The 24,878-nt window shown below is 39.1% G+C and overlaps 3 protein-coding genes across 4 annotated transcripts; all 3 read right to left on the bottom strand.

Moving 5' to 3' along the window:
* Nucleotides 1-734: 734 nt before the first annotated feature.
* On the bottom strand, nt 735-3,047 carry ndufa4a (NDUFA4 mitochondrial complex associated a). Its single transcript, XM_042505219.1, has 4 exons — nt 2,899-3,047; nt 1,693-1,781; nt 1,485-1,545; nt 735-1,023 (listed from the first exon to the last, which is right to left on the bottom strand). The coding sequence occupies exons 1-4, from the start codon at nt 2,938-2,940 to the stop codon at nt 967-969; spliced, it is 249 nt and encodes an 82-aa protein (XP_042361153.1). The 5' UTR covers nt 2,941-3,047; the 3' UTR covers nt 735-966.
* A 1,936-nt stretch (nt 3,048-4,983) lies between these two features.
* slc35b1 (solute carrier family 35 member B1) lies at nt 4,984-12,797 on the bottom strand. The gene is made up of 9 exons (XM_042505783.1): nt 12,238-12,797; nt 10,992-11,095; nt 10,755-10,885; nt 10,640-10,670; nt 9,067-9,227; nt 8,786-8,912; nt 6,401-6,507; nt 6,121-6,274; nt 4,984-5,682 (listed from the first exon to the last, which is right to left on the bottom strand). The coding sequence occupies exons 1-9, from the start codon at nt 12,360-12,362 to the stop codon at nt 5,630-5,632; spliced, it is 993 nt and encodes a 330-aa protein (XP_042361717.1). The 5' UTR covers nt 12,363-12,797; the 3' UTR covers nt 4,984-5,629.
* Nucleotides 12,798-13,811: 1,014 nt separating this feature from the next.
* On the bottom strand, nt 13,812-24,098 carry fam117aa (family with sequence similarity 117 member Aa). Of its 2 annotated transcripts, XM_042504174.1 has the most exons (8): nt 23,550-24,098; nt 21,793-21,938; nt 18,828-18,923; nt 18,524-18,637; nt 17,375-17,491; nt 16,357-16,588; nt 16,091-16,265; nt 13,812-15,166 (listed from the first exon to the last, which is right to left on the bottom strand). In XM_042504174.1, the coding sequence occupies exons 1-8, from the start codon at nt 23,671-23,673 to the stop codon at nt 14,953-14,955; spliced, it is 1,218 nt and encodes a 405-aa protein (XP_042360108.1). In that variant the 5' UTR covers nt 23,674-24,098; the 3' UTR covers nt 13,812-14,952. The 2 variants fall into 2 exon arrangements, with proteins under 2 accessions (XP_042360108.1, XP_042360109.1); XM_042504175.1 differs by lacking the exons at nt 21,793-21,938; nt 23,550-24,098 and adding an exon at nt 19,390-19,724.
* Between the last annotated feature and the right edge of the window lie 780 nt (nt 24,099-24,878).

Raw genomic sequence — 24,878 nt, 5'->3', positions numbered from 1 at the left:
AGGATTTAGGCGTGGGCTTCTGTTCAAATATGAAGGTCTCCTTGACATTTTCTGCTCTGCGTTGGCTGCTCATCCTTGTCGCAGTTTCCCCGAGCTGCATATGGGACAGCACGACCTGTTGACATTTACAAACTCATCTGGCTTAGAGCGATGGCATTCTATAAGGAGAGACACCTCCACATGTCCTACCACTGTTTCCACCGCTACCATGAACATGTTATTGCTTTAAAGCAAACACAAGTCGACCTTTGCAGGGAGAGAGCCGTGTTGTCTCACTCTCCCCTTTGAAGTCTGTAATTACAGTATCTTCTGGAAACTTCTGCAGCAGAAGCTGTAGGCAGCTGGCAGGTCCCATAAACTGGACTAAATACTGATGAGGTTTCATCACCACATCGTCTGGACTGTCACAGCTGCCACCAGAGGGAGCCCACTGCTCGAATGTGACCAGGTTAAAGTCTGCCCCCGCCATACCGATAAGGCTTTGGATAGCAGCCAAGGACAGTGTGGCACATAACTCAGCAGCAGCTGGGTTAAGGCAGGACAAGGTGAAATGAGGTGAAATAACAGCCCATATAGTAACAGCAGAGCATGACATAATTGTAAACAAAGCGGTGTCTGGGTGGTAATGTAATGTACATGTGATATGCCTTAGTTTGAAAATACAAATAAAAACATGACCCAAGAACAAATACAAAAGCAAAGCGCCCAAAAATAGAGGCAGAATGAATGAAACATGATGTTTTTTTCTGTATGGAGGAGAAAAGACTCCTTCACTTTATTGATGAACATTGAAAATGAGAAATAAGAAACAATGTTTCAAACAGCCAACAGGATGCAATGAGGAAACTTAAATATGAATTATTGTGCGGGTTTAGCCTCTGCATCCCTCAGGTTCCCAAAGGAAGTTCAAAATGGGGCTGTGCGGATCAGCTCGTCTTTGTGCTTTTGGTCCAGCAGATGTCATCTTTAGAAATCAGGACCCTGCTTCTTCAGCTTGCTGTAGTCCAAGTTTACTGAGTAAAACTGAGAAAACGAAACATCTTAGCTCAAGAACAAACACATACATTTCACGTAAAAATGCCATGACAGCAAAAATGAGTTTGGGTGACTCATAATTTATGTTTCTAATATTGTGTTTGTGTTTTAGGGTGTGTGGCACAACATAATACCAAAAGTTGTCTTATAATAAAGTAAAATACTTGTTTCTAAATACCTCACTGTTCTTGTTGTCTTCTGGAAACTCCTACTCTTACTTTTGACCACATGTGATATTTAATGACTTCATCAGATTTGTTATTACAAGCCAGTGTTAACCAGATTATGTCATTTGTTTAATCCAATTGAAGGAATAATCCATGGCTTGGCAACAAGTCTGGCAAAGATCCATACTATGATCCCTGATTATAACCACCTACATCCTTCAGCAGAGAAAATCAAGACACAGCGTGATTAGTAGTATTTCCTATGAGGTGACGGAGGCACACCTTGTACTGATCAGTTGGGCCCAGCTTGTTCCAGGGCTCTGGGTTGTTCTTACGATCCCAGCTACAGAGGAGGAATCACACAGTTACAAAAATTGTCATTTTTCTCACCATTTCTCGTCTGTTAAAAACCCATTTTCTAATTTAGGAAAAAGAGCAACACTAAAAAGCAGTAGCGGAACAAAAAACACAAGGTTTAATGTGGCCTTACCAGACATCGGGGTTTCTCAAGGCCAGACGAGCAAGGTACATCATGGACATGGCTGCTCCTCCACCGATGAAGAAGAACAAGGGGATCAGCTGTAAGTGACAGATATAAACATCCAACTTAAACAAGAAATGTTAGAGTTCATGGAAGTACTGTCAGTTATCACACAGAGCTGCACTGCTGACAGCTTGTGTAAACAAAAAAACACTGCCCTACACAACTTGCCAGAGCAAAACACTGTTTACAATAAGGATTTATGGTCAAGTAGGTTTTCACTAAGGAGTAATTTGCTTTGTTTTTTGGGAACACACATAATATATACAATAAACATATTACAAAGAATAAGGCAAAGTACTGCAACACTCAAGAACATAAATAAAAAAATATTACAATAAAAAAGGCTACTAAGATGCTTTTAAGATACTATAAACATTTATAAGACAACAGTTTCAGAATAAACTGTACAGTTTTGTACAGCATGTGCAAAAGTATTAAACACACGATGTGTATAAGTTCCGAGTGGTGCTAATACGTGCAATATGCAAAGTCCAAAACTGTCCATTGCCTATAATTTATGTTAAGTTATGTTAAGCACTGTCTGTGTTCAAAGTATTTGCCCTTGTGGACTTCAGCTGTCATGTGTTGAGATAAGCTAGTTTAACTACTTGCCATGTTTACAACTTTTTATAGTCCCCACTCTTTGACAAAGTTTGCTTCCTAAAGTCGGACAACAAACTGCATAGATATAACTTGCAAAAATTACGGTTGTATCAAGAGTAAACACTTAAAAATAAAAGCATGCTAACGTTAGGTAGCCAGCTAACTCGCTAACTAGTAGCATACGATGCTATTTTCAGCACAGCAGACCCTCTGCCTGGCTAATGATCAGCTGCTATCGACTGGCGGGGGAAGCCGTGACCTGATTTGACTCCAAAGCATCAACTGCCAAAAGTCATGACTTTCATTGCTTTAGGAAACTGTGTACTAATCCATAATTGTCAGAGAATGTAATAAACACTGAAGCATCTTTTCATAGTTCACGAAATGTCTCAAAGTCAGTGCGGTCAAAGTCAGAGTACTAGCCTGCTAACGCTAACTAGTTTAGCTTAGCTAAATTAGCAACCCAAATTCACAGATGACGATGATGACGTTTTTAAATAAAACCTTTCACATGAATCTTATTTGGATATATAACCGGGTTATACTTACAGCTGGATGGCTCCTTAGCTGTTTGCGGACAGTGGCAAGCATCTTGACGCTTGCGAAAGCTGATTTTGTACAGGAATAACCGGATTACGAGGAGTGTCGCCAAAATGGTGCGCGATATAATCTGGTGGATCTAGCGGAAGAAAGGCCGATGAAAACAAAAAATAGGATGCTTGAAATAGTGCCTGAACGACGGAGACGAAAACACACGATTATTAATTATTATCAGTACTATGAAGAGCATTTTACATCGAAGTGATGCAATAAATACTAAGTCATATCGTAGAGTTTCATTATTTTACTGCTGTGAAGCTTCAGTGTTTATTTCAGTAATGTATTTAGGTCTGGCAAAACTGAATACGTTGAGATGTTTCTGCAATCACCAGAATTCAAACCAAAAAAACAACAACACCGATCCACACACCTATATTCAAGACTGATATTCTTCTCATTAAACTGTAGTTACACTGTAAATGTAGTGTATATAATATATAATTTAATCAAATGAGTCTAGTCCTGTTTCACATAACGTCATTGTGGCTATATATGATCATTTTATTAGGTTGTAGAATCACCTCTGATTAGGGTTACATTAGTGTAACTATTTTTATATGATTAAAATGTCATCATTTGATGAAAAAAAAATAGATAACATTCGATTTTAATGAATTAATGTCAGTTTTATGATGAAAATAAAACTGTTTACTTCTATCTCATGTGAGCAGGTGATCTGTGTGTACCACAATACAACAGCAGGGGACGCTGTTTCCGAGGAAGTCAATGGGTTTAATGCTCGAGTTCAGGGAGCATTCCCCCAAATTACAATAAATATTCCACCTGTTTCACAACAGTTTACTCTTTGTTTATTTCTCACTAAAACAATGGATTTTGAGGTGCTTCATATTTAATAGCTGCTCTGTTTTCATTCTGTTGACAACAGAGGCGTTGATTTCCTGCAACTGTGTCATCTGCGCAAAAATTGCCATCTTACATTAAAAGTGCAACTAAAATGTGCATTAAGGCAGTCAATGACATGCTTTTTTAAAGGAGTTATGAACATTGTTTGAGCTAAAAAAAAACAAAATTTTCTCAATATCAGTCCTCAAAATGTCATACATGGTTAAAAATTACTCAGATCATTTACTTAGGTAGTTTGTGCAGTGTGATTGTAGTACATTTGGCTGTAAATAATAGTGCATTAGGAAAAGTGTGTATCCATAAAATGTATCTTTTTATGATTAATGTGACTATAGAGGTATCATTCTCCATCTCCTTGATTATTCTCCAAATACATTTATTTCTCCTTTATTTTATTTTAATATTTTTTAGTTTGATTATCTTTTTTAATTTTGTTTGCTTTTTTTTTTTTTAGTTGATGTCATACTTATAGTAATTTTCATCTGTGTATGATCTTTTCAAATTCAGGTCTGTTAAAAAATAATTAAAAAAGCAGAAATATTTTGATACAAAGAATAGTTCTGAAATCAACATATCGTAAAATTACAAAGGTATTAGCATTTAATTATACTTTAAACATCAAAAGTAAAAGTACTCGTGCAAAACGGCTATATTTATGAATAGTATATGTTATATCACTGCATATAAAGACTGATTCATTAATGTGTTCATTACTTACTGTTGTTGATGAAACTGGAGGTGATTTTAATCATTTTAAATCGATACTATAGTGTTGGGCAGCTTCATCCATAATAATACACCAGAGTCAATTTGTTCATTAGATTCTTATTCATCTGAATGCAAAGTAACTAAAGTCTTACATAACATGTAGCGGAATAAAAAGTACAATATTTACCTCTGAAAAATAGTGGAGTTGAAGTGTGAAGTATCAGAAAATCTAAATACTCCAGTAGAGTGTAAGTGCCTCAACATTGTTCAGTACAGTACTTGAGTAAATGTACTAGCTACTACCAAACAAGTTGGTGATATACTTCTTGAACCATATAAATAATGCTGGTGGTAATGTTTTTTTTTTTCTTGTGGCATTTGTAAGTCTTTGTTGGTGATCTTACAATCAGAGTATCTTAACTTTTTAAAAAAAAAAAAAAAGAAAGAAATTGACAATAAAAATATCACAATTTCCCTTTATGGTAAGTTCTTTTGAACTTGTAGAAAATAAAAGTAAAAACAATTCAATAGTAAGATTGGACATAACTCAGGCTACGTACTACTGTTTATATCTTATAGATGACATGATGCTCAGCTGATTGTTCGCTGAGAAAAAATATGACATATGTGATAATTACACATATTCAAGCAACAGTTTGTAAACAAAGCCTTATTTGGTGGCAAGTTCATGAGTTAAATGCTGGAAATGTATATATTAGGAGGCCTTGTTTGGTTTCAGTGTCCATCCAAGGGAGGTGAGCTGGTTTCAGAAACATAAAGATTTGTCTAAATACAGTATTTTTTCCACCTGTATCTTTCAGCCAGTCCAAAGCCCTCGACAAAAGTGTGGTATCTAAAAAAAAAAGGATAATAATGGCTCGTCACAGTTCATCCAGGACTTGATCCCAAGTAAAATGCGTCTCTCCGGTACATCAACAGTATACAACAGAAGCTGGACACTCTTTTAAATAGTTAAGTTAAAAATCTGACCATTCTTAAACAAATCATAGGCACATACAGTATGCCTATACAGGACATCCTATGAAAATAAGATACTGGCTATAGAGTGTTTGCATTCGAAATGTTTTTATCATGTGCTCCAGGTGTTTTAATGTGTCGTCTTCTTCGGGGCTTTGCCAAATTTAGCATCAAATCCGAGACCTAAAGAAAGAAAACCAAAGGTATGGTTAAGGACCAAAGTATAGCTAAACAAAACTTAGATTAAAAAATAAAAGCATTTTTAAAAAACTCCGGGCATTTGGGCTTCTTCTCTAACTAATGCATGTCAGTGAAATATTTACCGACTTCCCTTCAGCTATACTCTCAATGCATAATTTACCACTCAACCAAATGGTTTGCGTGGGAAGCCTAAGTATTCCCCCGTTGGACCTAATTGTTTGTTATAACAGACACATACAGTAACTGTCTCGGGCTACAGTTGAAGGCTTCAACCAAGTTTTTGAAAGCATTTGCTAGCATAATAGTCGGTCATTAATTTTACAGTGAAACACTACATTAATGAATGCAGAGGAAAGGAGCAAGAGAGACTGACAATAAATCCAGAGGGAGAAATCGAGTGTTTAGCCAGAAGTAACTCACCGAGGAACACCAGGATGGTGCCAAACCACTGCATCGGAGTCATGACATTGCCAAACAGAATAACAGAGCCGAGGATGGTGAAGAACTTCCTTGTGGTGGTGACGATGGAGCACGTTAGAGGCCCAAAGTACACCACAGTCATGAAGATGAAGGTCTGGTAGAGGAATTTTAAAAAAACACATTAAGGAATGTCAACTGGATATACGCTGTCAGCTATCACAGTAAAAGATGTCATCCAACAGAGCAACATATCATCTCATGCGAGTATCCATCCACCCACCTGGCCTAGAGCACTGGTCAGTCCAAACAGAAGAATATTGTAGATGATGCTCGGGTGGCGTTCAGTAAAACTTAGGAACTCCCACACCTCCCCTGTCCACAACACCGCTGAGAGCAGCAAGGAAGAAAATAATGTCATTTCAAAAACAGCAACATAACTACATACAGTTGTTCTATCCCTGGCACAAATGTTCTGAGAAAATCATATCGTGGAATATGGCACCACCAAATGGTGAAATACAGTAACAACAGTTAGATGAAGCCTTGGTGTGGGGGTGTCATGGATTTATGGGAGTGGAGGTATAAGAATACTTTTGTATCTTGGGAAATAACTGCACTTCAAAGCTATCAGCTTCTTATACAGGCAGCAGGAGTGTCTTTAGCTATGTGCAGAAACATCTGAGGATGTCTGAAGGCATTTGAATGCAGTCTGGAACTGAATTTATCACTTTTAAAAAACAAAACATTTTTTAAATCAAGTAAGGCCTATGAAAGAGGGAGGCAGATGTGCAGAAGAGATGAACATTTACTCAGAGAGAGCAGGCATTGCCAATTAGTTTAGTTATAAGAGTGATAACAGTCTCCCAGTTCCCATACTGACTCTGACCTTTTGATCTTTATCTTTCAGCCTATTAGTGCCTAACCTTAGAAAGCCCCTCGTTATATTGTTTTATGTGCCTTGCTCTTCAGCATATTGCAGCACCCTCCTCACTGAACTGACGGCTCTGAGGCGCAGCATTCCTTATCTAGAAAGATAACACTGAACACTTTGCCTTCTCTGAATTAATGAGTTTTTGGCTCCTGAGAAAACAGTGTTCACCTTTTCTTAAAGAGCTTCTAACACGGTGGTTATTGGTTTTTGTTAGGGATTTTTTCTCATCCAGATTACCATTAGCTACTGCATCACAGCAGCTATTCACCCTGAATGTATCGTCACAATATGAAACAACATAAATACAAATGACAAAACATTTTACTGCATATCACCGACAGCAATGACATAATTCAGCTATCAATGCTAAAAGCAATATGATACAAAGCTGCTGTTTGACAAGCTGTTGTGTGCACAAGCAGCACAAGCATGGATATAAAAAAAACTAAACTTGAATTTAAGACATTAATTTATCAAAGACATTCATTTATCTGCATCTTCACTTCACATGTGCAAAACTGCAGAACCCAAATGTCCTGCATGTTACCACAATACAGGACAAGTAAAGTTGCTCCATTTACGGTTTGCTGGTCCAGTCCAGTGTAAGAGCTTAAACTGGTGTGATTACATAAAACACCCGAACCGGCACATTCTGGCCAAATAAAAAATAACAAATCTTAGCAGCCTGTGCCGATGGTGTCACAGCATGAAGGAGATTTCAGAAATTTCAGCAGAAGAAGGAAAGACCAGAGCACATTGTGTTTGTTTACTAGAATGTTCTTGTGTTTTTTGGGGTGACGAGAGAAGACATGGCAGAGTTAGTCTCTAAAAAACTAAAATAGCTCCAATATATATGTCAATATATATATATTTTATATTTTATATTTTATATTTGTATCTTCTATTTTATCTGGTTTTTTTTTTTGGTTTTTTTTTTCTATATTTATGTTGCACCAACCCACCAGAACAAATTCCTCGTATTGTGTTAACTGTACCTGGCAATAAATCTTTTTCTGATTCTGATTCTGATTCTGAATATAGCAGCATTTTGGATTTGAAGCCCTAAAAGAGGGATCCTAACAGGCCACATGTGACAGGGTGCACTATTTTGAGCTTAACGCGCCCTGTTTCTATTCATTATCGCCATTTCGATTCATTTCTGTTGCTCGCTTCAACAGCAGTGTTCAAAATATTACCTGATGCCACACCATATGCTTGTTTGCTGTTAGGACACACTGTCATTATGTTCCACTCGAGATTTTCAGTAGACCAGTGCAGTCCAGTGTTTGGCTTAATATCAAGCTGGTTTGAAATGTTTTACACGGGCCCAGCCCGAATAATAATTACAAATTTTAGCTCAAGAACAAGCAACTTTGTGCCGTTGAGTGCCTGCATGTACAAACACTACACCAGTTTAATGTGAAGACAGTTTGCAGAATATTTTGGGTTTAATCATACAGTGTAGTGAACAGTAGTGGAATTGTTTTTAGTGTTCAGAAGAAAGCATTGCAACAGGACGTTTTAGAACTTGAGTGTTTTCGTTTCATCCTGCTAGATTTTGGCAGCACTGAGTCACATCAAGGTGATTTTGCTCATTAGTTTCTCCTCTGTGGCTGCAGGTGTGCCAGTCAGCCTGCTGTAACTCTGGTTTGACTGAAACCCTCCATGCTTCCTGGCACTTCACAGCACATACTCCGTTAGACAAGAGTTTGGCAGAGAGCACGGTGGGCTCACCTAGTCCCAGCACCAGAGTGGACCACAAGTTGATATTCAGCATCATGTAGTTGGCGCTCGTCTGGAAGCGTGCCCTCATGTGGTCCTGGGCCACACCAGTCAAACCGTCCAATGTCAGAGAGAGTAGCTATGACACGGAGAAACACACCATCATGCCATGAGACAAATGTCATAGAAATGTCACCGTAACAAGGGCAACAGTACGCAGGTAGATCAACAACATTTGGCGATAAATGGCTTTATAAGTGAAATGGATGGAAGATAAAGCAGTATGAACTCACCAACAGAAGCTCCCCAAACCCAAAAACATGGTCATCTGCAACAGCTGAGCTCTTGTTGGGTTTGTAGAGGAACAGCGCTACACCGCTCACAATAAGCAGCACACACAGATACTTAGCCAGCGGGTACTTCTTCCTCAGAATTGTCACTCCGAGGATCATCACTGCAACAACGAAACAACAGCATGATGGATGGTTTTCAGACATGGAGGAGTTAATCATACCCTTGATACAATATTAGGCCTTCTCCCATGAGAGTGGAAAATATGGATTGTGAAAGAGCATGTGTGAGTTTCTATATATGTAACAAAAGATAACCAAGCTCTGAGCAGCAAGATGAACACTCATGTGTAAACAGAACATAACCTGCCACATGTGCTCTCAACTCCACATATGTGAAAAGTGTCTGCTTACTCAAGGTGTGCTTGATCAGTTTAGGAAGATATCAGGATCGCTCATGTTTGTCATATACACAGGGAAACATGTACATCAGCACATTACATTATGAGACCTGGCTGCTTTAAGTTAGTCAATATTAACTTTGAGTTTTTACTTTCTCAGTGTTCTTAAAAAAATTAAGCATGTAGTACATAATCAGAGTGTCTACAGGTATCACATAAATGTAATGCCTTTCAGAAGATCATTTTTAACCAAATTTAAGACTGAATTTTGGAAACAGTGCAGGTAAGTATAATGGTAAGGAGTGCGCGTGGTCTTGTGCAGAGGAAGGTTTAATGTATCAATATGGTTATGGGAATGAATGAATGAAAGGATTAAGTAAAAAGACAGTATTTGTTTGAGAGGTAGGTTTAAAGATTTGTCAGAAATGTGGACTTTCAAGCAGAAAAATCTTGACATATTTTGACAAAAATAAACTAAAGGATGAATTCATTTAATTATTTAGAGTTTTTGTGGCAATTAAGTCCTCAAAAAATTCATATTTCAGACAGTTTAATGACTTTAACAGGAACTGTGTGTAAGATTCAGGGGGATTGGGTGGCATCTAGCGGTGAGAGTTAGAGATTGCAAACAAATTAAAATTAAACTTCTCCTCATTAGAATTCCTTCAGTGTTCATTGTTCAAGAGGTTTTTACTGTGAACCGAATTATCCACAGAGGCCTCTTCCTCTCCAAAACAAACTAATAAAAACAGTGAATAAATCAGTTTCATGTTACAAATGTCCAATGCTGTTGGGCCTGTTGTAGACAGTTGTGCTAACCTTTTTTCTTGATAACTTATAATAAACATCCAGACCTTCAGGAAGTTTTTACACAACTGATTCAAAGGTAAATTTCCTGGTGATAATACACTAAAGAAAATATACTTATTTGTAAAGCTTAAGTTAAGCCATTTTAAGACTTTTTAACGACTTGCAGACACCCTGATTACAACAAATATTGTCATTACACGTTACACCAACTATAAGGCGAAGTTTTAACTGTGACATTAATATTGAATATTAATTAATTAATTAATATGAATATCTTGTAAAATAAATTGATGCATGTAATATGCAGGTATCTAAGTGATATGTGGTCAGAAATCAGAAGGCTAAATACAAAAGATCAGATTTACCAGGTATGGGCTTGCAGGATTTCCCCAACACCTATCAAAACAAAAACATAGCTTTAGGACACAATAGCACCAAGCATTCATAAATTGATGCTCCACCTAAAAAGGCCAGACTCACCTGTGTGGGGTAGTTGACATACTGCAGGGCAGAGTTACTGGACACCATGGCTCCAAGATAAGAAAGGGAACACAGCCCGTAGAGCCAGCTCTTGGTGAGATCCGGCTTGGAGCCCTCAAAAAACTGGATCACTGATGATAAAAGGAGGATTTGGCTTCAGAAATAGATTGTGGATGTTCTATTTACATGAACTATTTTTGTTAGTTTTTGTGTCTCTTCTGTAAGGGACATACTCACAGATCTTAGCAAACAGAGCACTGATAATGCACTGAATGAAGACCAGCGTCCGGGCAAACCTGAACTTCTCCTTTTGGTCTCCGTGACCATAATCCCCTCGAGTGCTGGAAGAGTCACAGAGACAAAAAACTGTGTTGAGTACAACAGATCACAGACAATGAATCTGAGAGTGAAGCAGGCTACAACAGCCTTCTTGGCAGGAGCACAGGTGGTGTGCTTTCATGAGTCTCCAAGCTCTGAAAAGGTCACTCAGAAAAGTGAGACCATAATGCATTAAGTTTCAACTGACAGGGTCGGGTGCTGGTGGTGACATTTAGTTAGGGGATCAAGAAACTTTACTAGTCAAAGTGTTGCTCGCTTGCTGGTGTCATTGTTCAATATTCATGAAGAATTTAAATGTAATGTCAATATTGTTTAATAACAATACAACAGGGTTCCTGCAGCTTAATACAAGGTAGGTTTATGACTTTTTTTAATGCCACTCAGAATTCAGAATTTTCTAATAACTAAAATTGAAGGACAAGTCCATTTTGCCAAAATTCTTTTTTTAACATAAAACATGACTTTTTTTGTCCACTGAAAATGTTAGATAATCTATGTCAAATTTTGAAAGGAACTACCCTTTGAACATATTATATTATGATAAAAATATCTATTTTCACTTTCACTCTGCATGTGAGATTCCACCCCTTAGATTTCCAACATGTGCCATGCCTCAGTATGTGACATGCAGCAGAGGCTGAGCTCCCCTTATTTCATTCACTCTTTCTGAATAGCCACATAGCAGCAACGACTTTGATTTGTACATTGACTTTCAAAGATAATGTTTGTTGTAGGCACATAAAAGCAGTACCCCACCTATGAAGAATAATAGCTTTATTGACCTCGAAAAAGAGACCACCTGCTCAATAGTACAGGAGCCAAAACTTGGTATTTTCTCATATGAATACAATGACACGACAAACTCCATTCAAAAATCTGACTATTTAATGTAAGATTTTGCCTTATGCATTGGTAAAGGCAACGTTGTAATACCTCGCATAAGATTGTATAACTAATCGATTGAACGCACTGGCACATGCTGTACTTTGTTATACATTACCTATAAATGTATCACATTCAAATAAAGCTCTTGTGAGTTCGGGAACTTTCGACATGCACGTTAACATTAAACTAGCAGCTTTTTAAATGGAGTTTGGCACAGGACAGAGTGACATCTCTGATATAAACCAAACAGGTTACTTACATAGTCTCTTGTAATATTCCGTAGTAAAAGTAACAAACGAAGACTCCCAGGAAGCAAACGATGAACCGTATCCGCATATTGTCCCACATCGAGGCGGGTTTCCCTGCTCCCTTTCCCGCAGACATGCTGTCGTCCACCAGCCCGGCTATGTTAACCGACACCGCTCCGCTCCCCGCGCCCCTCACACCGACGTCCCGCTCCACTATAGCCGATGTCACGAGCCCGGAAATGGTGCTCGCTTTGTCACGTTAGGTGTGGGTGTCTGAGGCAGGCTGAGGATATTTCCTTCAAACCTTCTCGTGCACATTAACTGTTATTTTGCCAAAGCTTGCTAACGCTACCTTGAATTGTCTGAAGATGCACAAACACTCACATATCATGTCATGTGTTTATATTGTATCATTTTGGTGTATCTAAATTTTCTCCTCCAGGATGGCGGTCAAATCAAAAACATCCCATTCCCACCCGAGGATCTGAAACAGTCCTGTCAGCAGAGTACAGTCCGTGTTTTCATTGAGCAATTAAAACCTATATTTAGTGCAGAAAAAGCGGTCGCGTCAGGAAATTGGATTTTATGGAAGGACCTCAGAGGTGTCAACAACAAAGCCTGAACAAGATTTAGATTGATAGTTTTTTTTTTGTGGTTATATATTCTGTCTTGTTTTCTTGTTTTTTGTAAATGTATTTTAAATGTTTTTTAAATGTATCATCTTCAATATAATAATAATAATAATAATAATAACATGATTGCATCTTTACTGTAACTGATTCATTGTTGAATAAATAAATGAAAGAAAAACAGAAATGGAGTGGTAAAAGAAGTGACTTTTTGCCAAAATGAAAGCAATACTACATTGTAAAAAAAAGAAATAATAAAATACTCTTTTATAAGTACAAGGACAAAAGTATTTGCATCAAAATATCATTAAAGTCAAATACTCATTATACAGAATGGCCCAATTCAGATTTTTATAACTTGAATGTTGCAGCTGCTAATGGTGGGGATAAATTCATTTTTATATCACTGAGTGGCTTAACCTATAATAATACATCAACATTTATTGGTTGATTTCTATTTTGTATTAATGATATACATATGCAATGTAACTAAAAACTGCCAAGTAAATATTAACATAACAGTACAATACTTGCCTCCAAAATGTACTGGAGTAGGGGTATAAAGCGGCAAAAAAAATGGAAATACTCGAGTAAAGTACAAATACCTCCAAACTATACCTGCAGTATACTTGATTATCACTGCAGAAATGGTAGTTGTTGTTGTTGTTGTTAAAATGAACTTTAATTGGACATATTTGATGTGGCAGTTGCAAAGACAGCTATTACAAAAATACGAGGTCCTTCCTTGAAAAAGTCGCGTGCCTTTTTGTCGTCCTAGGATGTGGATTTAATTCATTGGTCCATGTAAGGTAATTGAGAGCCTCTCCCGACCAATCACAGGGGGGATGTGGTTGGAAAAAAGGCGGTGCTTCGGTTTAAAAACCGCAAATCCACGTGTCAAAGGCAAGCAACAACAACAAGACTGAAACCACAGGAATTATAAGGAGCATGGAGAGTGTTTGAACGCCCAGAACATCTAGGTTTTTATTTTCTTCACAATGGCAACAGCACACTAAACATTACAAATATGAAAAGGGTGCATAAAACAGACAAATAATACCTTCTTTTCAACTGTAGGTATGGTTTTTCAATCAGTGTTGCATAGGATCGAGCTGACAAAGACAGTGTTTTACCATTTGAACATTATCTCGAATGGAGGGAGTCAACCTCTTCCATTTCCAAGTCAATACTGAAACATTTACGCTCTCTGGCCAGAATCACATGGTCCAAAGAGGCTCCAAATGAACAAAAACAAAACTCAGCTTGACCCAGTCAGATTCTTAAAAAGTTGACAAAATTGCAAAAGTTTGGTTCGAATGCCCGCTGTTGGCAAGTAAAGCTAAAAAAATATCTATTCCTGCTTTTAAATCGTTAAAGCATAAACAGAAATACAAGTCTATTTCATTCAGTGAATACAAAAACAGTATCACCAGCCTCCTCACAAAGATAGAAAAATATATATCCTCCTAGAAATACATCTGTAGAAAAGCAGGCCACCATTAAACTATGGGCCAAAAATATTTCTCTTTGAACCAACAGAGTCTCTGAAATCTCAGGAACAAACCCTTAAAGCACTTTGTTTCTCAAACTGAGCTTCTTTTATCAACAGTAGAGTAAGAAAGTAATACTCGTGTACTAAGTGCTTGGGCTTTAGACTGAATTCACTTCTTTGGACATTTAAAAAAAAAAAAACATCCCGAGCGCACTGCAGAATTTGTCTAAAGCACTGATGCACATCTAAAACAATATTCAGTTTTATCAAAAATACAAAAACAGCAGAAAACTTCTCCAGCATTTCCTGAACTTCAGTCCTGTAGTTTATCCACAGCTCACACGGGGGAATACTAAGTGCCGATGAGGTAAATATCCACTTAAATGAAGCATCCTGCAGGTGAAAATCATCAACAAAGCAGCCAGATTCAAGGCCAGAGTTAATCTAAATGATGTCCCAAAGTCTCTTATTTTGACCACAGTAATCAGGGCATGTTACAGCAATATCTGTTGGCATAGAAAACATTTCCAGTTTGTGCAGGTCCTGGCAGTGCAGTGCAGTCAGTCTGGTTTAGTCCTGAGAGGAGGCTCTGCTCAGAGATCCAGCTACTGCATGCCCAGGTGCCTGGTAGGAGAGGCCTGACCTGGGCAGCCGGTGACCGGAGAGACCGACAGGCCACGGAAGAGGAGGTCCATGGAGGGCAGGAGGGGCTTCAAAAGACTGACAGGGCAGAAAGCAGAGCCTCCGTGGGGGGTAAAGTTGACTTTATTGGGGTCAGGGCAGGATGGCTGGAGGAGAGGCTCGTCCTGACAGGCGGCCCTGGAGGTAAAGAGGAGGAGAAAGTGGTTGGAACATACCCCAGGATAGTGGATCACCAAGGGCTCCAAAACACACAGCTTTGTATGTATAATTTAATAAATGAGGAATTGTTTAGTCTAGGAAATGTTACAATATAATTGAAATGTTATTCACAAGTTCCCCTAACCCAAGTAAAGGATAATCTTTTTCTGTGAGTGTCACCAATACTTTGACTGGAGAAAGCATATGCTGGTTTTGGTATTCTTTAACCTCCACGAGACAAATTTTCTAGTAATATTAAGTTAGCTGGAAATTTTTGTTAAATGATCTGAGAAGCAAATCTTGGAAATGCTTGAATTAGTTGTAGATGTATGGGCACATTAAGCGAAAAAGGGCTGAGATGATTATCAAATGATGTCAATCATATTTCATTTTTAAAGTTTTTTTTATTTTTGCACTAGTTAGTCTTGAAGTGTCTTCTTTCTGTGAACAGGGGTTGAAAAAAAAGAAAACAGAAAAGTAGAAAACCTATTTTTACTTTTTTAAAAGTATCATCCAATTAGGTAAAAATAAATGTTTTGTCAGTTGATGCCTTTTGTGTTCAATGTTAAATTTGTCCAATAAAAGAAAGCTTGAAATAATTTATTTTCATTTTTTATTTCAAGTAATGTGTTGTATTTTACCAGTATACCGAAAGCAGCATAAAGGAAGAATAACACTGAATATCACTTATTGCAGGTAATAACATCATTGTGATATTCAGTGTTATCACATATTTTTCGTCATATTGCTTTGATGACATGTTGATTTGCTCTGTTGGTAGGTCTTTTGAGGTCCCAGAGTAAAATATTTGCCACTTTGCAGCTTATTCTTGCCATAATGATTTGGTAATACTCAGTCCTATGATGTAAGCATGATATTTTTGTTAAACAGGTGTTAACTTACGTTGCCTCCTCGCAAACTCGTACTCGCTCGCATCCTTCAGGCGGTTCTCGTTGGAAGCAGTAGGTTTTGTTGGGTCGAGGAGCGGAGGAGCAGGGCTGCAACAGAGGAGGATCCAGTGCAAAAGAGGGGAGTGACGTCGATGGAGCGGGACACAGTGTCTCACAGTCCACCGGCCCTGCATAGAAGGGCAGAAACATCCAAATTTGTATTAATAATGCTAAAATTCTACATTACATTTGCATTAAAACAAAGTAGAGCTGTCTAACCTGGCTCTCCCATGGGGCAGGGAGACTGTGATGGAGACAGAGGAGACGGGTTCAGAGGAGAAGGGGAATTTGAAGGCGACAGAAGCGATGGATCTAGAGGACAGGGGGACTGAGAGGGAGAGAGGAGGGACGGATCCAGATCGAGGGGGCCCGGGGAGGGCTCGCTCTGAGAGCCACTGCTGCATCTCTGAACAGGCACAGGGGCCCTGTGGCCATCTGGGATATCCAAGATCTGAAATATTCAAGAGGAAACAAGCAAATGGGTCAGAGTACCCAAAGTTACAAGAAAAAGCAGAATGTGGTGCTGTTTTTCTTTCTGGGAGGGTCAGCTATACTTTTTAACTCAATTTTCTCACTTTTTGGCATTTTGCTGTTTTTATTTATTAGCGTATTTTTTGTTTGTTTGTTTGTTATAATGATCGCCAATAAAATAAATTAATTAAAAAGTGTAAAGAAAGTGTCAGCAAAGGAGGAAACCTCAGGAAGTTTTTTTTTATTTATTCATTTTTAATTTAAATTTTCACTTAATAAAAAAGAGTTGCTGGGAACTTGTATATGATGTTGAAAATTTCAGTTTTTCTTAAATGTTTGCTAAAGGCATTTAAACACAGTTTTGTGTTGGATTTTGTTATATTCCAAATTCTAAATATTGACAGAAAGATTTTCATTTTTATTATAAATGCATATCAGTTCCAAATATCGATTATCTGTCTCATTAACTACTAATAATTGCTATCGGCCCTGAAAAAACAATATTGGTCAACCTCTAATTTTTGCCTTAAGAACACCCAGTCTCAGTATCAAACTGAGATCAAGCAGTAATCGTCATGAGAAAACAAAATTTAATAAATGCCATATTACCAAATGGCCTCCATAGTTAACTTCAGATAGTAATTCATAGAATAGTATACCGCAGTGAGGACTTTAAGTACATGGAATTTATACGAGAATTGGTTCTTTTAAGGGAAAAATTATACACTAAAATTTAAACTAGTACAGCACAGCTCAGTGGCCTCACCTCGTGCTGATCATCAGGTTTCTCAGAAACAAACACCTCTTCCAGCTCCAGGTTGAGGCCTTCAACACTCCGTCGCAGCCGTGGGGCGAGTCTGTTGAGCGGCACCCGTGGCAGTGTCTGGAAACAAACAAACTAAAACGGTCAAATAGAGAACTTTTTTTCTTCACTTGTGCAAAACTGTGATGTGGTGTCTGGTTCTCTACTGCCTGTTAGGGCTGCACGATATGCAAAAAATTCATGGTGTCTTTTTTGACGGATATTGCAACGTGTCACGATTAGAGTAAAAGTGATAATTTTTGCATTTAATTTTTACTGAAAAAAAATATATAAAATGATGATGATGTGAATTTTGCAGAGTTCTGTACCCAACAAGCAAGTTCCCTAATATCTGGAATATTATATGTATGCTGGGTTATATCTGCAGTACCACAATGCTTAATCTTACAGCCTAATGACATGTGGTGCCACAATTAACCAATTGATTAATCATTCTTTGAAAAAAAAAAACATTAAAACTTTACTTATTCCAAACAGTACCAAATGTGTTTTATCCTCAGTCAAAGTTCACAGGAACATTTTGTATATAATCTGACATTATTTCATAGCCTATCACTTACTCAATTAAATTTCACATATTTCTTAACAACAAATTAATCAATCATGGATTCACACAGTCAAGTCACACAGTTAACGCTTTCATAATTTTTGCAAAACAAGCTGTGTGTGTCAGGTGTGTGTGCGTTTGGATACGAATAGGAAATATGACAAGCAGAACCTCCTTTTTCTAAATCAGCAATATTTAACAGTATTGCTTTACTTCAGTGTACTGATGGCTGTTCATTACCTTTAAGGATTGCAAATAATCTAAAATCATATATAGACGTGCCACTGTCTGACCGATGATGTCACGGTATAGTATGATGTGCCGGTTTCAGATTGTCTTTCTGTGACAGCATGGCAGTAACACAGGAGACGTGATGACAGCAGCTCCTAAGAAAAGCACCACTGTTTTTTATATCCTGGTTACTGAGCACTTCCTCGTCTGTCCGTGGCAGACAGTTTGGCATCAGTGGTAATCATCAAAACTTTTTTCTTTGTGTCTCTCCCTCACATGTCATCAAAAGACAAAACAGCAAAGCACTGGGCTACCTGAGTGATGCCTGCTGCATGACCTGCTGGCGGGGGGTGGTGGGGGAGTTCATACCCCGCTGAGGGAGCGACGTGGCGTGAGCGCTTCTGCAGCTGGTTCCTCAGCTTGGCCACCTGAGGGCAGAGTGGAGAGAAAAATGATTCAGGAGTCACTGATTCGCTCTGAAAAGGGAGAGGTTACTCCTGATCCCCTGAGGGGCGGTTAATGTTTCATGCTATCAGTGGGAGGGTGCAGAGTAAAGCGTACGAATGAGACCGAGAAACAGAGCAGCTGATAAATGAGCTGCTGTAGAGATAAACTTGCCTCCCTCAGGTGCTCTGCACTGCCCCATGACGCCGAGCGCTTGTGTCCGCCGGCACTTCTCCTTCCCCGGGTCTCCTCTGCCCAGGAACTTGGAGTCTTTGAAAAAAAAGGTTACAGTGTGAATAAAGACTTTGTCTCACAAACCTTTGAGGGCTATGGTAGAAAATGGCTCTTTTTTGGCAGCAATTCTGGCTGACCTTTTGGAGGCCTCTTCTATTTGCTGCTAAACTCTGTGAACTCTAATCAACACTACAGCTTGAGAGCACAGAAGTGGAACAGCTGTTTTGCACACCTGCCCCACAACAGCTGTACAGAGTGAGGAGAAAACCACCCCGAGCTGCAAAACAGCCCCGCTTCCACGCACAGAAGAAAACATCCAAACCACATCATTGTAAGGACTATAAATACAGTTCAACACCTCAGCGCACTTACAAACAGACAGCAGCCTTGTTATTCACAAAGTCACGTACTGTGAAGGAAAAATAGCTACGACAAACAAAACAAAGACTTCTTTTGTCAATCAGGACTCCACAGCGTCCTACTTTCACCCACATGTCCGTACCGATTTCTTCACATTGACTCTCGATCTTCTACCAGTCGGAGTCTGGTTTACCGCTCCCGGCTGCTGGTTGGACTGGCAGTTCATCATCACCAGGTGAATCTCAGGTTGACCCACAAGATCAGACACTCACAGCTCTGGTGCCTCCAGTCAACTTCTTCACACACTGATCCACTCACTGGTGTCCGTGCCATTCATGAGGCAGCTAATACTACACATTTAGCTCTCACTGCTTCCAGTATGTCATATTATTCGGTCCCCAAAATACGACTTGTTCTTTATAGCTCTCACAATTCAGAGAAGTCTTACTGGCTCCATAACTGCCTGCAGGGAAACGCAGACACCATCTTGTCCCGTCCAGTCGACTCATACGTAGTGCATCGTCCCGGCTAAATAAGTCAGAGTGCGGCATGAGTCAGTCATACAGTGACATCGGTGTAGAGTTACAGCTGCCAACCCCCCCAATCATCCAACACCAACAACCCCACCCTGCCTAAAACATGAACAGGGGGGATCATGGGACACAAACCTATAAAAAGACTCAAAGGTAGCAGGACATTTGGCATGGCTAGTGTTTCCAGCCTGGACGACTCATTAACGTGTACTTAATTCCTGTTTACAATATGGACACAATAATAAAAATAGGGCTGCAACTAATGATTATTTTAACTGTGAATGAATCAGTCTGCAAAATGTCAAAACGTGATGCTTGTTTTGTTCGGTCAAAAACCAAATGATATTCAACTTACAAATATATATAAATAAGAGAAAGCTGTCAGTCCTCACATTTGAAAGGCTGGAGGTGGAGAATATTGAGCATTTTTACTTAATAAATTTCTTTGTTTTTCAAAATTACTGCCAATCATTTTTCTTGATTTTTTGAAATGACTAAATGTTTCAGCCATAAACAGGAGCAAGTTACATTAAAATGGAATTTGAAATAAAAATCCTAAACCTTTCTTGTTTTGTGTTAATTTTTTTCTTGTGTGTTGTTTTTGGATGTCATTGTATTGTATGGTAATTAGAGTATTGTTCACATGCACAGATACACATCTATATCCCACATACCTGCAGATTCAATGCATTATAAAAGCATGTTAACTGCATTTATAATCATATGTGGTGTACTGTGTAATAGAGTTGTAACAATTAATTGATTAGTTGATTATTGATTATTGTTGATTATTAACTAGTCAGAATTTGGCTTCCTTAATGTGTACATTTTTGGTTTTCTTTGCTTCTCTATGACAATAAACTGAATACTTTTGGGTTGTGGACAAAGCAAGATGATTGAGGAAGTAATCCTGGACTTGGGGAAACAATTGACATTGACATTGACATTTTTCACCATTTGATAGACCAAAAAACTAATTTATTAATTAAAAAAATAATCAACAGATTGATTGTTAATAAAATAATTGATAATTGGAGGCTTAATGTGTATTTTAAAATTTTCCTCATAAACATGTTTTTCTTTGGATTCTAAAGATGTGTTGCCGGACGATGCATAGTACTTTTTGGATGTCTGGAATATATATAGTTGCATCTTGTAATCCCATGTGGGGTTGGCCAATTGTTCAGCATGACAAAGAAATAAAACTGAGTAGCTATAGCCTAATTATTTTAAAATCTCCAGAAATAAAAATTCACATCTGAGAATGATTTGTATAACTTGCAATAAAACTGAGAAAGTGAAATAACTTGCTTGAAGAAGAATGAAACAATGAGTTATATCATCTGATGTAATGCAGAGGATCTATGGCAGAAGGAGGTGCTGGGTGGTGTGTGTGTGTGTGTGTGTGTGTGTGTGTGTGTGTGTGTGTGTGTGTGTGTATATGTGTGTGTGTGTGTGTGTGTGTGTGTGTGTGTGTGTGTGTGTGTGGCTGCGTTGAGTGCTGGGGGATGGGGTGTCTGTATAATGAGGTCAGGAGGGGTCTGTTGCTCACAATGGAAGCAAAGGGGGTTCGTTCGGGTTTAAACTGTGTCAGGAGCGATGGCGAAGCTGCGGAGCTTGGTGAGGTTAGTCAGGGCTTTGTGCACTAGTTAGGAGCAGATACAGTCGGGGGGGGGGGGGGGGGCGTTTGGGAAGAACAGCAGAGTTTAAAGAAGAAGAACAAAAACAACTATTTCCAGTTGACTGCCTTTCACCCGCAGCGTCAAACTGGAACCACCAAACACCTGCACAGCCAACATCAGACATCTTGTCGTCTATAGAAATCCTTAACATGTGAGAAAAGCGATGCAGAGGAAACAGTTGGTCTGCAGCATGAAGCAACAGGTTGTATGGGGTCACCAGCAGCAGCTCTGGTATAACAGACTGTCACATCATGGGTTTTGTTGAATTACAGTAATTACACCCAAAGTATCACCACTAATATTATAGTGTCATGATATATTAATATTCACCTGCGTGGCTTTGTCATTGACGCAGGTCACCGCCGTGCTGTCAGCCTCTTTGGGCCACTGTCCCTGCAGATAGGGTCCGACGATGGCGTCCAAAGAAAGAGTTCGGCGGATGGTTGGTTTTGGAGGGCGAGCTGTGGTCCTGTCAGCTATTAGGAAGTCAACAGACAGAAATAAAACATTAAGTGAGTGAACATGTCAGGATTGTACTTGTCAGAACAATGCCTGTCTTGCAGAAGTTACACAAACTCATGCCTGTGTGATCACGTTCAGCCTGTAGCAACACTGCATGTATGTGAATAAAACTCGTTTTAAAAGAGGTTAAACAGTATTTTAACACCAGTTGTTCACAAAATTGCTCCCAGGCTTCCTCCCCACCAACAGGCATTCAGCGTGTGTGTGTGCATGTGCGTGTGTGTGTGTGTGCATGTTGGCAGCTCCTTGTAATCTCTGGCAGGTGTGGACCATGCCTTTGACCTGGAGCACATCCAGCTACACAGCACTGGCAACAGTAACAACAAGCTACATGTACATCTACCATGGAAAACACACACACACACACACACACACACACACACACACAGCATGCTGTCATGTTACAGGGCAGACGGGATGTATAAATAAACAGCACTACATGCAGATGTGACTTGCTCGGACACGGTTAAAGGACAACAAAGAGGCCTTTAAAGCCGCTGCTGTGTGAGCGTGAAGCATGCAGCAGAGATCCCACAGGTCAGAGTGCAAAGGGGCGACTGAGTGTCCAAATAACATTATGAGAACAGTGTTATGTTTCAGGGGTTAGCAGCCTCCATTGTTGACTTAACTTTCTCATGGCATGTTGGAATTTTACTGTTTGGACCACAAATTGAGACAAAAAAAAGTTGGAGTTAGTTCCCTGAATCAGCACGAGGAGTGTTGCTTTTGTTGTCATGAAATAAAGCGTACTCTTTAAAAATCAAACGGTTCTACTTTTTTTCAAATTAAATGCTGTGAATCAATCAATGCATTTTGAGTGCATTGGTTGACGTGATAACTTGATGTGATAGCCCCCCTTTTTTATTATTCTGTAAAAGCCTGGCGTGGATATAATATAATGTCCCATAGGGCTGAGAACAACTCACTATTTGCATTATTGTGTCATCTGTTGATTCATTTCTCAATTAACCAATTCATTGTTTTGTCTGAAAAGTGTCCCTAACAGTTTTTCCAGAGTTGATCTTTTGTCCAAAGCTTAAAAATATTGAATTTATTAAGATGTATTGACAAAGAAAGCACAAAACATTCACACTAGAGAGACCGGAACAAGTAAATGTTGTGCATATTTGCTTTAAATAATGATGATTAATCAATAAATCAACTATCTATTTTATTTCGGTTCTGTTATTTGTTCCTATTCATTTTTATCTGGGTTTTTATGTTTGCTCAACCTCAGGCATCTGTTTGTATGAACAATACTTGAAATGTGCCTTGTTTGTTTGAAGGCAAAGCTCAATAAACAACTTTTTTAAAAAAAACTATCAAAATGGTTGCTGATTCATTTTCTGTTATTTAATACATTAATCATCTCAGCTCTACTTGTCTTTGAGATACAATAAAGGTTAAAAAATGATGAGAAGAGATTTCTAAATTACTTGACTATAGCTACCATGATTTCTGATGCAGATATTGGTCATAAAGTGACTCCATAAAAACTTTTCAACACTGGACCACATGGGTGTGAATGCAGACTGAACTCCCCCTCCTGTTGAGTGTGTATTTACCCGTCTTGACCTCCCTGCAGAGGAGAGCTGAGCCCCTCTGGAGCTGGTATGGGACTGTGGCTCTGAGGGGCTGCAGGCTGGGGTTGCTGCTTCCCCGAGGCGCTCCTCCGCTCCTGCCCGACATCCCCGACTCCGAGCTCCGCTTATCAAAACACACACACACGGCCTCGCTTTCCCTCTTCACTGCAACTCTTCGCGGCGCTGCTTTTCTTTCTTTCTGCCCACATTCAGATCATCCGCGGTGCTGATCCCAAACTCCGATCGGGCCTGTCGCTGGGCACCCAGCTTCCTGTTGAGCTTTCTTTTGTGATGATGACCATGGTTTATTGGTTTTCTTACTGAAAAAAAGTGCAGCCTCAACGCATCTTCATAAATCGCGCATGTTCTCCCTAAAGTGCGAAGAGTCTCTCTCTCATCGCTGCTTGTTTCGCTTGTCTGTAAAGTCACAACACAACAGCTCGCCTCAACCTGTGTGCAACTGTCTCGTGCAGTGTGTGATCCTGAAGCTGGGCGATGTGGTTGGCTGCTGCAAAATACTACTGAGCACCTATTGGTCATCACATCCATCTGTCTCCTAAAGAGGACCCCCCCCTCAAAAAAAACAAAAACTTAAAGCTCCATCCACTTTTGTTGAGATTTTTTTCCATGGCCCCTCCCCTCCTCCCCTTCAAACCCACGTCCATACCCTGGGGTCTATTCACATTGTGCATGTGCGTGTGGTCTTTAAAGTGTGGTTCAGGGACCTCCTAAAGGTCACTTCAGAGACTCAGAGAGTCCGAACTTCAATATCAATACACTTAAATATGTTAGAGACATATAGATGCAGCTATTTTGAGCAAGTTCTACATAGACGGAGCTTTTCACTCAAAGCCAGCCCACATAAAACTAAAAAAACACATCAGTATATACCCACTCGCAAACTGCAGCTTTTACGTGGGCTGCCAGCAAGTGGCTAAATGAGACTACAGAATGTCATAATGCTGAGCTATGGCGACCCAGCCATCGTTTGTTTTAGCCTAGCAATAGCTTTTTACTTGTGGCGATTGCATTTAGGCTTCAAAAGTCCTGAAAGTGGCATTCATTTGTGAGGATTACCTGACTGAACAAAATGTGAAAACATATGTTTACCACAGAGTTTATTTTATGCAATGATCTAAAATTCAATGGAAAAATCCTTGGCTTTGTGACAAGGGAACCAGGGCGAGGTTAGCTTTTGGGTTGGCCAACAAAAAAAAAAGTCATCCTGAGAGTTATGTCTTGTATCTGTATGTATGGGCTTTAGAGTGTGGTTCAGGGACCCCTAAATACCTTCAAGTCCCATGTCTTCAC

The sequence above is a fragment of the Plectropomus leopardus genome, chromosome 17, assembly GCF_008729295.1.
Source record: "Plectropomus leopardus isolate mb chromosome 17, YSFRI_Pleo_2.0, whole genome shotgun sequence".
Lineage (NCBI taxonomy): Eukaryota > Metazoa > Chordata > Actinopteri > Perciformes > Serranidae > Plectropomus > Plectropomus leopardus.
The sequence above is the reverse complement of the archived record's forward strand: the minus strand, read 5'-3'. Positions and strand labels throughout refer to the sequence as shown.